Source organism: Malania oleifera, chromosome 9 (assembly GCF_029873635.1).
Source record: "Malania oleifera isolate guangnan ecotype guangnan chromosome 9, ASM2987363v1, whole genome shotgun sequence".
In the NCBI taxonomy this organism is placed as follows: domain Eukaryota; kingdom Viridiplantae; phylum Streptophyta; class Magnoliopsida; order Santalales; family Ximeniaceae; genus Malania; species Malania oleifera.
This window is the reverse complement of record NC_080425.1, coordinates 20,796,193-20,812,330: the sequence shown is the minus strand read 5'-3', so window position 1 is coordinate 20,812,330 and position 16,138 is coordinate 20,796,193. Positions and strand designations below refer to the sequence as shown.

At 38.2% G+C, this 16,138-nt stretch overlaps 1 protein-coding gene across 1 annotated transcript; it reads right to left on the bottom strand.

The window, feature by feature from the left end:
• Positions 1-5,666: 5,666 nt before the first annotated feature.
• On the bottom strand, positions 5,667-9,329 carry LOC131163381 (uncharacterized). Its single transcript, XM_058119976.1, has 2 exons — positions 8,244-9,329; positions 5,667-6,089 (listed from the first exon to the last, which is right to left on the bottom strand). Exons 1-2 carry the CDS (start codon positions 9,327-9,329, stop codon positions 5,667-5,669), a joined length of 1,509 nt encoding a protein of 502 aa, XP_057975959.1.
• Positions 9,330-16,138: the final 6,809 nt, after the last annotated feature.

Here is a 16,138-nt window from a genome sequence, read left to right as displayed (position 1 = left end):
CCTAATGATGCGGAGATTAAAAAGATGATTCTGGAGAAAGCTCATTGTTCTCTCTATACTGTTTATCTGGGAAGTACAAAGATGTCTATAGATTTGCAAGAATCCTTTTGGTGGAGTAACATGGAGAGGGAAATTGCCAGATTCGTGGAACAATGTCTGACATGCCAGCAGGTAAAAGCAGAGCACCAAAGGCCAGCAGGACTGCTTCAACCACTTGATATTCCTAAGTGGGAGTGGGAGCATATCTCGATGAACTTCGTATCGGGATTGCCTTCAGCGGTGCATGGATAGAATGTCATCTTGATAATAGTGGATCGTCTGACTAAGACCACACATTTCATTCCTATTAAATTCAGTTATTCTATGAATAGGCTCGCAAAGCTTTATGTGCAAGAGATTGCACGACTTCATGGTGTCTCGATTTCCATTGTTTCAAATCGAGATCCATAATTCACTTCTCAGTTCTGGAAGAGTTTGCAAGATGCCTTGAGATCTCAACTCACTTTTAATACCGCGTTTCACCTACAGATGGATGGGAAGTCTGAGAGGACCATTCAGATTCTAGAGGATATGTTGCGGGCGTGTAAGCTGGTTTTGGGGATAGTTGGATTCGCTATCTACTGCTCGTTGAGTTTGCGTATAATAACAGTTATCAGACCAGTATTGAGATGGCACCATATGAGGCTTTGTATGGTCGCCGGTGTTGATCTTCATTGTACTGGGATGAGGTAGGCAAGTGGTAGATTTTGGGGCCAAAATTAGTTCAGCAGATCTCTGCAAAGGTCGAGCTTATCAGGGAGAGGATTAAAGTGGTATAGAGTCGGCAGAAGAGTTATGTGGATACTCACCGACAGGAGCTAGAGTTCGAGATTGGTGATATGATATTTTTTAGGATTGCTCTAATGAAAGAGGTAATGAGGTTTGGGAAGAAAGGCAAGTTGAATCCTAGGTACATTGGGTCATTCGAGATCTTGGAAAGGATTAGTCTAGTTGCCTATCGAGTGGCGTTACCCCCAGCATTGTCTAAACTTCATAATGTTTTCCACGTATCAGTGCAGAGGAAGTACATGCCAGATCCTTCGCACATGATAAGTTATAAGCCTTTGGAGATCAGGGATGCTCTGGCATACGAGGAGGTATCAGTTAAGATTCTGGATTGGAAAATGTTAAGACCGGAGGAGCCTATGGGTAGGCTTGATACATATTGGTGAACACCAACCTGACCCAAAAGCTTAAGCCTATTGGATCTTAGGCCCAACCATGTATATAAGCACCCATCATCCACTCTAATTTTTCAATGTGGGACAAGTTCACTAGTGAAATTCTCAGCAATCTCCCCCTCACTTGTGAGTTCCAACTGCTCCCCTTTGAACAAAAATCATCTCCCTTCTAGGACAATTCTCCAACAGTTGCTCAAGTGGACCACTGGCACCTTACGTGCCTCAGATTGCATTCCACGTGCCTCTAAACCAATCCTACCTTTCATGTCTTGACCCTATTCAGATCCATTCGTAGCCTAGATGATCCTTATTGGCCTCAACCACACACTTGATCCTCCAACTGTTAGCACGTCAGGAGAATTAGCTTCTCGTCTCAACTTTTACGATGTCGCTTACCCAAAGTTACGAACCGTCAGCTCTGATACCACTTGTTAGGACCGGAGGAGCCTATGGGTGGGCTTGATACACATGGGTGAACACCAACCTGACATAAAAGCTTAAGCTTATTGGGTCTTGGGCCCAACCATGTATATAAGCACCCATCATCCACTCTAATTTTTCAATGTGGGACAAGCTGACAAGTGGAATTCTTAATAGAAAATACAGGAACTGCGTACTAAGGACATACCGTTAGTGAAAGTGTTATGGCGTAATCATGCAGTTAAGGAGGTTTCTTGGGAATTAGAAATAGAAATATGCCAGAAGTACCCACAGCTTTTTAGAGAGATTTAGCGCTAGACAAATCAGTACAGTGATATATGCAAGTGTTGATTTTGTTTGCAAGTTAGATAAGGTAGGTTGTGTAGTTTTGTCAGTTATTTACGGTTTCGTATATGAATGATCTTTGGTAGAGTTTTTTTGGATATTGTAATCTCTCAAGACACTGTGTGTAACCACGGTATTCATCCGCTATAAGTGAGGGTATTTAATAAACTTGGGACGGGGCTGCTATGTGGGTGGCTACCGACTCTTATGAAAGATGGATCATACGCTAAGGTTGTGATCAATAACGGTTAGAAATTTTGAGGAAGAAATTTTTATAAAGGGAGGAGATTGTCTCATAAAATAAAAGAAATAAATAAGAAAAGAAGAAAGGAAAATTTAAAAGGGCAAAGCAGCAGAACTTGTCAATGAATCCCTTATTTTTGTTGACGAGTTCCCTTAAGGTTCATTGACGAACCCCTTCTTTTGTCGACGAATGTTCTATGGCAATTCGTCAATGAATGCTTCATTTCGTTGACAAAACTGGCCGGGTCAACAGCCTATAAATAGGCCTTAGATAACTTTTTCATTAAGAAAACAAAAATCTCTCTCTCTCTCTCTCTCTCTCTCTCTCTCTCTCTCTCTCTCTCTCTCTCTCTCTCTCTCTCTCTCTAAACCCACAAACCTCGCCCTTCTCTCTTCGATTTCTCATCTTTTGTCGCTCGAATTAATGATAGGAAGTCACCACGAAGTTCTAGGGGCGAATCTCTACGAGTTCACCGGAATGAAATCGTGTTTTGGGGTTTTGCAGGCATCACCCCAAAGTTGAGATAAGGGTAGAAATGGGTTATTTATTTAACAGTTAATTGATTAAATGGGGTGTATGGGCTTGGAGATGTTTGATGATTATTATTCTATGGTTGCGTTGTTTGAACTAGGGAAATGTATTTTCAGGGTTTTGGAGCCCATGTTGGCGTGGCTTGGGCTATAGGAGCATCGTAAGAACTCCCTCAGTAAACAAGTATGGGGATTAAGTTAATTCAGGTTTTTATTAAAGTTGAACCGATTAAACTGTTGTGTGTGTGTGTGTATATATATATGTATGATTGAATAAAATGAATGATGGAAAACTGGGTTTTATCTTACGAACTTCAAACTGTGTTTTTCTTGGTTGTTTAAATGGCTATATTTAAATATTGAAATTGTGTGGCAGGTGAATAATCGGTATAAGTTATGGCATAACTGAATTTGGGTATGGTTGTAAAATACTAAATTGTTTGTGGAAATACTAGAACTATCTTTGTGAAATACTGAGTTTTATTTAACTGTTGTGAGTCGGGTCTTATTTAACGGTCGAGGGCCAGGTTATATTTAACAACTGCGAGCCGAGTTTTATTTGACGACCGAGGACTGAGTTTATTTGACAGCCGAGAGATGGGTTTCGTGAAATGGCAAATTTTATACAAAATGAAATTTATACTACAGTTTTACTATTTAAATAGCATGATACGGTTTAAAACCCTAAGGACCAGTTGTATTGTGAGCATGGTACTGTTGCTAGGAAATTATTATTTAGCCATGTGCGCCCACATTGTACAGAGAGGTCTAGGGTGGTTTCAGTCGATTAGCCTACGTAGAGGTGGTATCTTCCCTAAGGTCCGGACCAGAAAGTGGTAAGGCAATCGGACCTACAAATGGGTTTGGATGCCTGCATGTGTATTAGTAGATGAATACTTTGACTTCGTCTAGAATGATCCCCCATGGCTAAGTCTAGCCTTCGGGCCACACAACCTGTCATGGGGGTTAAGTATGTCGTTTAGTCCCAGGGAATGTCTTTTATGCAAATATGTTAATTTATTTAAATAGTGTTATTATTTACTGAACTGGTTTATAATGTGGAAATGAAAAGGAGTATTATCAACTGTGCATAGTGAGTATAATGTATAAATACTATTTTCGGTTTAATAGAGAATGGGATGTTATCTGTATACACTAAAATTCATGTTAGTCACACACTGATATTAACTTAATTTGCCTTACTGAGAAGTGTCTCACCCCAATATACAAATCATCTTTTTAGGATCGTCTCGAGATCGAGTTTAGTGAACTCCAGGGCGGGATGATAGCCAGTTTAGTTTTTGTGAGTGTCTGAAAGAACTCCAATGTATTTAAGTTGTGTTTGAAGTCCCTGAGTATGTAATATGGTTGTATGGACTGAGTTGGATTTTGTATTATATTATGGTCTGTAATTTGAATATTTGGAGACCTTTGTGTATAAAGGTAATTTAGAACTCTAGTAATGTATTTTGGAGAATGTATCATTTATTTCCACTGCATTTATATAATAAATATGGTATCAGGTACACAGACGTCACTAAAGTAGCACCCCACGTCCCACACGGGGGATCGGGGTATTACATTGGCAACTCGGCAAGAATGCCCATAAGGAGCAGCTCGGCAGCTTGGCAGAATTCTCATGAAGAGCAGCTCGACAGCTCGGCAAGAATGCCCCATGAAGAGCAGCTTGGCGGTTCGGCACGAATGCCCCGCGAAGAGCTGCTCGGCACGAATGCCCCACAATAAGCTTCTCGGCAAAATGTCTTATGGAGACCTACTCGACACAAAATGCTCAACGAAGACCTACTCAGCAACTCAGCATGGGTGGACTGAAAAAAATCGACTTGGCATGACTCACACACAAAAGCATTGGCTCAGGTAAGCCGACATGTTAGTAAATCCGGCTCAGCAAGCCACACCCAAATCTAGCTCGGCAAATCGTCTTGGCAAAGCTATGTATACCTCCACCTCAGCTCGGACTAGCCGACTCCCCCTCAAGTTTGGCTCGGCAAAGCCAGGAGCGCCGCAAGATCAGCTCGGGTAAGCCGAGCATGCCCCAAATCGGACTCAACAAGCCGTAGATAAAGAAGTAGCTCAAGTCCCAAATCGTGCTCAACAAGCCGTAGATAAAGAAGTAGCTCAAGAGGGTGTTAAAAAAACTTTCCTGGGGGCAGCCCCTGAACCCCCAAGAGACTCGTCCCTAAGCATTATCGGCCCAAGCCTTCGCTCCATGGATGTCCTAAGTAAGAAATCTCCCATTAAGAAACCACGCATCATTACTTTGGATCGGTTCATCACCCAAATCAAACACAACTAGGCTCCACAAAAAGCCCAACAGGAATAACTTTTGAATTTTGGGAATATGGTTCAAAACTTCGAAACTAAGGGGGGGCAACTGATATACCCCAATTATGTCACTCACCCTAAAGAGAAGGCATGCGCTCAGCATTAATGGGGAAAATCACCTACAAAGTCAATCGCTCGACTAGAGTCATTGACGCCAGCCATATATTGACCGAAATGATCTACACCCGCGCTATAATGATTAGAGTGATCCATGTCAAACACTATAAATGACAGATCTACCAAGGTCAAACCTGACCAGTATAAAAGGGGTACTATGGAGAAGTTAAGGTATCTCATTCTAAATTCACCTTTACTGTTGCTTACAACCTCTCTAAAGCACTCACTTACTTAGGCATTGAAAAGATCTTCCGGAGTACACCCAGGTCCTCCAAGCCACATTTGTTTTCGTCTATCTCAGGTGGTCAGGATCGGAAAGCTTCCGAAGGTTAGATCAATATTTTTGGCAACAAAAGTTATAAATATTATAACAATGATCCTAAGATTTTGACTATTTTTCTCATCAATAATATTACTCAATGTCTCGTGTAAGCGTGGGACTATTTAGGTACAAGAGCAATGACGAGGAGTAGAAGTGGGGTTATTGGCAGTTGCATTAGTAATCTGGCGGATGGAAGCTTCTTTTTCCATCTTCCTCGTCTTCACCTCCAGGAGAACCTTTGTGGCCCATTCTGCAAAAAAAGTGTGGTTGTGACCGATTCTGCCGCCTTTGAAGATGGACATGCAGCGGTGGTCGTCGTCGGGATAGGGGCAGTGGTCGCCGGTGGGATCTCGCCATGCGCCTTGGTGTGTCATGCCGGACCAGCTGGCAATCCAGTGGTAGACGTACTGGCCGACGCCCGCCAGCTTCAGCCATCCTTTGGGAAAGAACTCCATCACGCTGCTGTTTCTATCCATGAGGAACATGTTGGTGAGTTGGGCTCCGTGGGGAGATACTAAAATGTCTGTCATTCTCATCATCTTCACCTGTCCACATATATTCACTACCCTTGTCATTCACAACATTCAGAGAGAGAGAGAGAGAGAGAGAGAGAGAGAGAGAGGTAGAAGAAGAAACTAAAATTATTATTTTATCCCCTCCTCATGAGATTATGATGACACGGATTCACGTGACAAGAGCTCATTAGATACAGCAACGTGAGTTATCATGGTCTATGACACATAGCAAGACTATTCATTGGTAGTCTTGTTAACTCATATGAGTCTTGAGTACCGTATCTTTGACCAAATTGTGAAAGATAAAAATATAAAATAAGGTTGAAGGCTCATAAGACTAAGACCACCACTAGGGATAATGAGTTAGTATTTTAGGACTTCCTCTCCTTTATAAGTATGTTTTAATTAGAAATAAGTAAATCTATGTTATATATAAAAGAATGAATCGCATAAATTATTTTATAGACAAAAATATTCTTTTTTTTAATGTAATATTAAAATTACCTATAAATTATTTTTTATATCATATTTATCCTAATTTTTTAAAAGAAAGATTAAACATTGTTAAAGAAAAAAATTCAAATTATGTATAAGTTAAAATTGTGTAAATTAGACATTTTGGGAATAAAAATATACTTGCCTTTTTCAAGTAAAACTATATATATATATATATATATATATATATATATATATATAAAGTAAAGTTCTATGCTATAAAGTAATTCAATTAAATTTAGATAAAATTACATTTCAATGTACAAAAATTTTTGGTTAAAGAAAATGAAAAAAAAATTAATTTGGTTAAGAAAAAACTAATAGTATACACACACACACACACACACACACACACAAACACAAATAATATTCCTAAAATAAAGTCAATTTATCCATAATTTGATAAACTTATATTTATAAAATATATTTTGAATAAATTAGATGTTTAAACCCAAAAAAAAACTTTTTTTGGCTGGAACAATTAACTGAACTAGCGTCCCACACACACATACATGTATACATATACACGAAGAATGCATAGGAAAAATATTATTATTTTTAAAAATAAAAATTAAAATTAAATTTCTAGAAAAAAAATTGAGAAAAGTTAACTAGATATTCATTAAATTTTATTTTAAAAATTAAAAATAAAAATCTACTTAAATGAAAATAAATAAATAAATAAATGTAAAGGTATTGCAAGTACTAAATAAAAGATACGTCTTATAATAAAATGGGTAAATTCTTCTGATGTCATGGTTTCAAGTTACTTCCAAGTATCAATTTACATAGATAATAATAAAACTTATGAAAATTAAAATAAAGAAGAAAAAAAAAATGCCATTGGCCTATAAGTACTCCCAAATAATTTATTTAAAATTATAAAAAAAATTAATTAAGTGAACAGAAGAATAATAATTATAAATTTGTATGTAGCAAATCACAAATTAAAGTCACAAATTAAAATCACAAATTTATTCTTGTTTGTGGCTTAAAAATTTAAAGAAAAAATAAAAGAGGAGAGAAAAGGCAATAGAAAAAATCTAATATTAATTGTTTTTTTTTTATATTAAAGAGAAAGATAAAGATATGATACGCGTTTATGGCAAACAATATTTTTGTGCACTCTTTGGGCACATTTCATTCAAAAGCAAAAATGAGGTTAGGCTTTTGTAACTCATGCTTTTGTAACTGCACCTTTTGTAGCTCATGCTGAGTGCAACCAAATTTAATAATGAATAAGCTAAAGACTAGCTCGGGTGATAAAGCTTGTAAGCATGAAAAAAAAAAATGGCATGCTAAATGCAAATTGGAATAATTATGATAGCGTAAACCCCCAATTTAGCTTGGACAAATACAATTTTTTAAGAAAAAAATTGAGAGGAATTGCCAAGTTAAGGTAAAATAAGCTGCTTCATGCATATAATCTAGACTCAATAAATTTGTTAGAGCCAAAATTAAAGAGAAAAAGCTTAACGCATCACCAGCTTATGCAACAAGCAGGGAGAGATCTGCTCTCTGGGCATGGTTCCGGGAATGCATATATCCCGTCAGTAAGCAAAGAGTACATACCACTTGGCTACACCCTGACAAGGATTATTTGATATATAATATGTGCTTGCATATGTGATAGTTGAAGAAAATGATAAAATAGGCTATATGCCTATATATATAAATGCATGCACTTACCTGCTCGCAAAAGCTTTGGTTATTGGAGTAAGCAACCACCAACCGGCAACCCTCAACCCTGCTACACTCCCTCTCAAATATCCCCACCACCGCCGACTCATTCCTAAACGACCTGGCCCCCGTCCTCAACAACACTGTCATCCCTATTCCCCCCACCCCCCGCCGCCGCCCATCACCTCCGCCCTCTGACGCCCCCTCACTAATATTACAGTACGCCCTCGCCTTACACCTCAAGAAATCATACACCTCCATTCTCCTCTCCCTAGACATACCACCCTCATTGTGTCTCATCACCACCGCCTCCTCAAAACAAACCACCCCTTCATCACCCACCTCCTCAAACCCTTCTATATTCACCGTGCTGCAATCAAAAGCTGCCGCCATGAGGTGGCTCAGCCACGGCCCCATTGCAGTCCTCATCTCCCCCCTGTGGTATAGTACCCACCGGGTGGGGCCACCCGTGCTGCACCGGCGGTTCCTCAAGTGCCATGCCACAAATGGCACGGCCGCAGACAGGCCGTGCCATATATTATGGTAGTCGTAGTGGTTGTACGACACGAAGGTGAGGCCCTCCATGAGTATGGCGTTGTGGGGGAGGGCCTCCGGCCATGCGAGGGCATACGAGTTAAGTGTGCCATCGTGTGTGTGGCGGCCCCTGAGACATAGGAGGCTGCCGCCCGAGGCAGCCGAGGGGAAGTGTTGGTACTGGACTTCGCCATCTGCATGGGTGTCGAGCATGGAGCTCATAAACCACGTGTGGCCTCGGAGGGGGATCTTGGCGTACCGGAGGTCTTTCAGGGGGAGGAAGGTCACGGCAAGGCGGAGTTTGGCGGTGAAGGCAGCGAGCTCGACAGAGCAGTTGGGGAATAATAGGGAAGGGGGAGAGCATGTGGTGTGGAGAGAATGGATTTGGGACAGAATGACGAGGGTGGCGCAGGTGGCTAAGAGGTAGAGGGAGAGTTTTGTGGAGAAGTAGGAGGTTATTGGTTGGTGTTTGGAAGAATACGGTTTTAGGGGGATGGTGTTAATTGTGGTAGTGTGGGTTTCTGATGAGGGTCCCTGCTGCTGCTGCATATTAATGGTCATGGAGGAGAAGATAGAGAGAGCTTTTATATATGGAGGTGACAATGAGAGACTGCGGTGGTGGACGGTGGTGTGTTTGAGTTGAGTTAGAGTTGATGATTGGGTGGGGGGAGGGATTGATTATCACACTATTGAAAATAGTACTACAAGATTTTTAAAGAGACGTGAGAACTTCACATGCATCTTGTACTCTTTCCCCTCACCTTTTTGGGCATTTTGGGAAAAATGTTCTGTATAACTTTTTCTAAAGAGCAATGTATATGTGAATACAATTTTTTATTTATTCTATTAAATTTACAAAAATTCAATTTCAGTGTCTTGATTTCAAATTCTAAAAACATGGGACTACGCTATGAATGTATGTATGTATGTATGTATTGCATGCATGCATGATGTTTGCGTGAACTAAACATAAAGAGTATGTTCCTGTCACATTCTCATATCAGGCCATGAGAAAAGCATTGTTTGAAGAACAAACAAGGAGGGGGCTGGGATTAATGATGACGGATCGAGGAAGGTACGTCAGGATGGGGTAGTTTAAATACTCTTTCCACTTTCTGGAGTTTCTTCTGCAGAATTCATGACCAGAATCAAGTCTAAAGTAGATTAACTAATGCGATATTCATGGAGCTTTTTTTTCTTTTTCCCCTTCATGCATGGAGCGTGCAGCTGGGGCACATAGCCAGTCGATCTCCTGCAAATCGCAAGTTGTGTTTGAGACTTTTCCCAATGTTCGAAATAGGATTTATTGGAAGGATTAAGATAATGATTGTGATGAATATAATTTTCAGAGTTATACTATATTGAAGTTCGTGTTTCTAATAGAACCAAAAAAATAATAATTCTTTGCAAATATAAAATGCTGAATATTTGTTCATGGTTGATAAATTTAATGTTAAATCTAAACACCAATAGGATATGGATAAAATGATTCTGAACTGATTTTTGAGATTTTATTTTGATGATATATATTTTTTCTAAAATCGATATTGTGGCGCCCCGAACTAGTCAAGTGGGACCCCAGTGCCACGCTATACAATCCTCCATCTCTAATACCATAATTAACATACACGCAGCGGAATATAAATAAATAATCTCAAATACATACCAAATTTTATATAACATCCCAAAAATGAATACTACAACATCCAAATATTCGTATCTACAATTAGCATTTAAAATATAACCCCGTACAAATATATCTGTATATGTTACTAGTATTTCACAAAACCCCAAAAAAGAAAACTACCAAAAACAGTCTCAACCCAGACCTTCAAGCCTGATCTCCAAAACCTAAAAAGTTGATAATTCACTAGGGTGAGACACTTCTCAGTAAGGGTAGAATAAATCATAACAGTGTGGCAAATGAATTTAAATATATATTAAAATAAACTGTTTCTCATATAATATCAATAACAGCTAAGAAAACACATCATTATTAGCATCACTGACATCTTATATCATACACACATCCAATTTGCACAACTACATAATTTTTATGCAGGTGAAAGTCCCCGAGGATAAGGAAGATTGGCCGCCCATACAAGTAGCTTCCCTCTGCTCTGGTACCTAAAAGATATCTACTATAGCACTCACCTTGCTCAGTAAGCCCTCGGGCGAAGAATTACCTCGCCAGCAATATACACATTTTTATTTGTTTAAAGGTGAAGGTTTCCGAGGATCGAGATGATTACCCGCTCATACAAGTAGCATCCCTTCACACTGATACCAAGAAACTACCTATTAAAACACTCGCCTTCCTCAACAAGCCTCCAGCGGTCTGTTTACCTTGTCGCATGCACATACATGCATTCACATCATGATATACCATTATTATTATGTCATAATTAAATTCACATGCGCACAACACATCCACATAGGAATCATGTTTCTCATACGTTGTCTTCCAATGTCCTCAGTACATGGTCCACACAGAACAACTGCGTACATATCAGTACGTGGCCACACAGACACCTACGTACTTCTTATCTACACATGGTCCACACAAGTACCATTATCCACACAGGATACATAACATGGCCCACACAAGCGCCATCATCCATACAAGATACATAACATGGCCCACACAAGCGCCATCATCCACCCAGGATATAACGTGGCCCACACAGGCACCACTATTCACCAATATCCAATCCCCATGACCTACCCGTAGTACATTAGTAGAATAAGCTCCTCAGGCCTACCAATGTCATACCCTATATAAATGACAATATAACGAACTCCTCGGCCTGCCAACGTCATATCATGATTTATATCTAAACAATATAACAACCTCCTCATACCAACGTTATATTGTGATGCATACGAATAACCACATCAGGTAATTTACACAGATGCATCAATGCATTTCCATACAAGAATTCAACATATCAATACATTTCCACACAAGAATCAAATATAACAATTCATTCGTCATGCCATAATTATTACAAACATCCCCATATGCAAGCCCAAATACCACAGTAATTCATATTCAATTTATTAAGAAAAATTATTCTCATGCCACACGAAGTTAATATCATATGCAATTATTCTAAATATAAACCTTAAACAAAATCATCATTTTCCAATACTCAAACTGTTCTGAAAATCATATAGATAAATACTAGGTTTCTGTTGGAATTGGTGTATTCCCAGGAGGGGGGGTGAATTGGGTATTTAAAAATTTCTCCCCTAGGTTCAACTAGTTCAGCAGCAGTATATTCACAACCTAGGGTTAGTCTACCCAAATGCGCAGATCAGTAAAATATGTGGAATTTAAATCATGTGCATCATTCACATAATAACATACACGTGCAGTAAATACAAAGTGCAGAAATATAAACAGACACACGATATGTTATCGAGGTTCGGCCAACTGTGCCTATGTCCCCGCTTCTAGCTCACAAGCCCGGGGATTCCACTAAAGGCTCACTTAATGGGTGGAGTGGCACCAATTACAACCAAGTCAACTAGCACAAGGTTGACCTTAACCTTTACAACCAGGTCAATTAGTGGGGCTGACCTCGACCTACACGCCTTAATAGGATGGCGCACCTAACTTTCCTAACCAGGTCTAAGCCAGTCCGGGACTATTTCAAAAAGCTAGTCTCCCTCTTCAGGCCCCTGCCTAGAAATACAACAGTATTTTTCTTAATCAAGTTGGTACAGTGATTGTGTTTTCATGTAAAACAAATATGTACCCAATACGGGCAAGTAATTATCAATCCACACCAAACATGTAAGAATTATAAGCTTAGTGGTGTAATATATCAACTCTCAAATATATTTGCAATCGATGTAATCAGTGCGTGAGAGTGCAATCAATAAAATCTTTGTATCACAAGATGTATTCAATCTAAGTGCTCAAACAAAGATATTAGCCCAACAATATGTATATTTCAATCAGCAGATTTTCTCAATCGTATGATGCTCAAGTAATGTATATGTTTGGTTTGTAAAAAAAATTTAATCTATGTATTCAACAAAAAATATAAATCAATGAATATTGCAACAAAGATTTTTATCACATAAACAAATATCTTTTCAAAGGTTTGTCAATATAAAACACACAAGATATTTGAAAATGTTTTGAAAAGATTTTGCTACCAAAATGAAATACGAACTTCACAAGATATCGCAATGAATATGCAATACTCAGAAGTTCAATAGAAGTCTTCTTAGGAGAGACTTATTAACGAAGTCTCCCAAGAATATTTAAGGTTTTGCTCTCAAAAAAATCGTATCAATCAAGCTCAACACTCAAAACAACTTAGAAAGGATTTTTGGCAATATAAGAAGGTAAAAATGAGTGTATGGAGCTCAGAAATGAGTAATATGAATTTTGGATTTTGAGATAAAATTTCCTAATCTAGATTTCTAATCTGCTTACCAATTATTCCAAATAAAGGGGTATATATAAACTTCCCCAAAAATATAACCGTTAAGGACATGAGTGGAATAATTGGAAAAGTTTTAATATTATTTAATTGATTTAACCTCGTTTAAAAAAGTTAACCGCGGTAAAAAATTTGGACCAACTCGAGAGCACTAGTTGACCAAGACAAGTTCGGTCGACCCAAGTTCTTGGGGTTCAGTCGACCAGGCCAAAAATTAACTAAACAGGTGATTTTTCGAGGGCAATTTTTCCACATTTGCGAGGTTTGGTCGACTAGGGTCATCTTGAACTAAACTAGTAGGTCGATCAGACCATTAGGTTCCCACACATGGGAACTCGGTTGATCAGGTTGGTGGTATACAATTTTCTCTCGGTCGACTAGGAGGTCAAAATGTTGACTTCTTAGGAGGTTGGGTCGACCGAAACTACATAGGTCAGTCGACCAGACTGTGGTCAACTTGTTGACCCGGACTAGGTTTAGTCAACCGAGGGCAAAATACACAAGAGGTGTCGGTCGACCGAAGGTGCACATTTTGTGCAATTTGGTCCTGTTTCATCCAATAATAATCCTATTCAAGTGCCTAACTCATACACGTGAGTGTCCTAGGGTCATTTCTAGGCCTTTTTGAGTGCATCGAAAAAAATATGGTGTCGGTCGACCTTGTTCCCTAATGTCTTTCTATGGTCATTTTGATTTTCAGGAGATGTGTAGGGACCTAGAGTCGTTCTAAGGTCTTTGAGCTTGTAGTTCCTACATGCATGAAATGCAAATTATTACAAACATTTTCTTAATTAAATATTACAAACCCGAATAGAAATTACAACAATTAAATTATAACTAGGGTCTTCATTTTCCTCCGGGTCTCTGAGTGCCATCACATGATGCCACCAAGATAAACATGCACATCAACTCGGCAGACATTAAATACCTGAGTATTTGTCATAATCAAAACAGGGTATGACCCAAAGGGTCAATAGTTTCATATGCTCGTAAATAACCGATTCACCTTAATAAAATACTGATATAATTTTATTCCCCCTTACCTAGTTTCCTAAACCATGCCTGCAGGGTTCCCAAAATTGTGCCTATGATGCTCTCCCAAATCCTGTATTCCAAAAACCCTACTTACACAGTTCAATCCCAGAATGCCCAATATTCAAATATTTCCAAATCTACAATAATTAAATAACAATTAATCTCTAAATAACTCCCTTTATCCTAGTTTTGGAGGTATGTCTACGATGACCCCACAAGAAATCTGCTCTGCTAGACTTGTAGAGAATCATCCCTAAATTCTCGTGGTGGTGTCCCATCGTCAATTTGACTTAAGATTTAAGAAAAATTGAGGTAAGAGTAAAAATTTACCTTACCCTATGAGATATACCTACGTCTCTTCTATGACAAATCCACTCCGGTAGAAATGTCGGTAGCGAAAAATGGAGTCCAGTGGTATTTTTCGATTTTCAATCGACCAAATATTTGTCAAGAAATTGAAGAGAGGGAGTGAAGTGGTGGAGGAGAGAGACAAGAAGCAAGAGTGACTGAGAGATGCGTCCTCTCTAGCCAATTTCAATTTGAAATTGGAAAGCTTCATCTAGAAGCTTCAACTAACCAATATATACTTTGAATTATACATATATATAATAACCTCACATATATATATATATATATATATATATATATATATATATCTTTATTTCAATTAGTTTTTTTTCTCCCATGCTATCCTTTTATTTATTTATTTATTTATTCAATTAATAATATTTATTTAATTAATTAATAATTAATGTTGACTTTGGTGTAATCCCAAGAGGGGGGTAAATTGTAAATTTAAATTTTTTCCTAAGTCAATTCAATCAAATGTTTAAACAATTAAATGCAATCATTCAAGTGCTGAAATTTAAAATGCAGAAATTAAAAGCAGGCAAAAGAAATGTTATCGGGGTTCGGCCAATACTTCCAACGTCCCCGCCTCAACTCGCAAGCTCGAGGATTACCACTAATGCTCACTTAACGGGTGGAGTAACACCGATTACAATACCAAATCAAATTACTAGGGCTGACCTCAACCTTTAGAACCTAATTCTTATGGGCTAGATCAACACCCCCTCAGGCCTTTCTTGGAATACAATAGATGATAATAATTTTTGTGTACAATTTTAATGCTTCTAAACACAAGCAAATTTGTACCAATACGCACATGCAAAAATTAATGCACTTCCAAATGATAGATCAATAAGCTCAGTGAAGATGTGTGAACCTACTCTCAAGATATTGTCAATATGCAATCAAAGTGTGAGTGTGCTACAACAATATCTTTGAAACAATGTATATCAATATATCAATCACAAATAAAGTTTCAAATATTTTTAAGAGAAAGATTAAATATCTCAAAATGATTTTCTAAAACTTTAAGCACAAGAGATATTTTATAATCAGGCTTGTCAAAAAAATTTGCTTCACAACACAAGACAAGTTTAAGAGTCTTGCAATCAAAATGCAAAGACTCACAAGCTAGCAAGATTTTTCCCACACAATAAATTTATGAACTAAATCTATGAGGAGATTTTATGGCTTAACTCTCCTTTATAAAATCAACAATCAACACAACAATAAGAGTTTAAGCAGTGTAGGATGATTTAAAATACTCTCACTCAAATAGGTTTTACCAAAGAATGATCAAAGGATGAGTATTTGGCTTTGAGTATGAAGAAGGAGCTCTCAAAAATTTGGAGGACATTTTCTTAATCAAAATCCCTAATCTTGGCTTAATCTTGCAAATGAGGCCATATATATAGACATGCCAAATATTTTGACCGTTGGGGACATTAGGGGAATTATTAAAATTGTTTTAAACATGTTTAATCAAAATTAACCATGTTTAACACGCGGTAAAAATGTCCAACCCAAGAG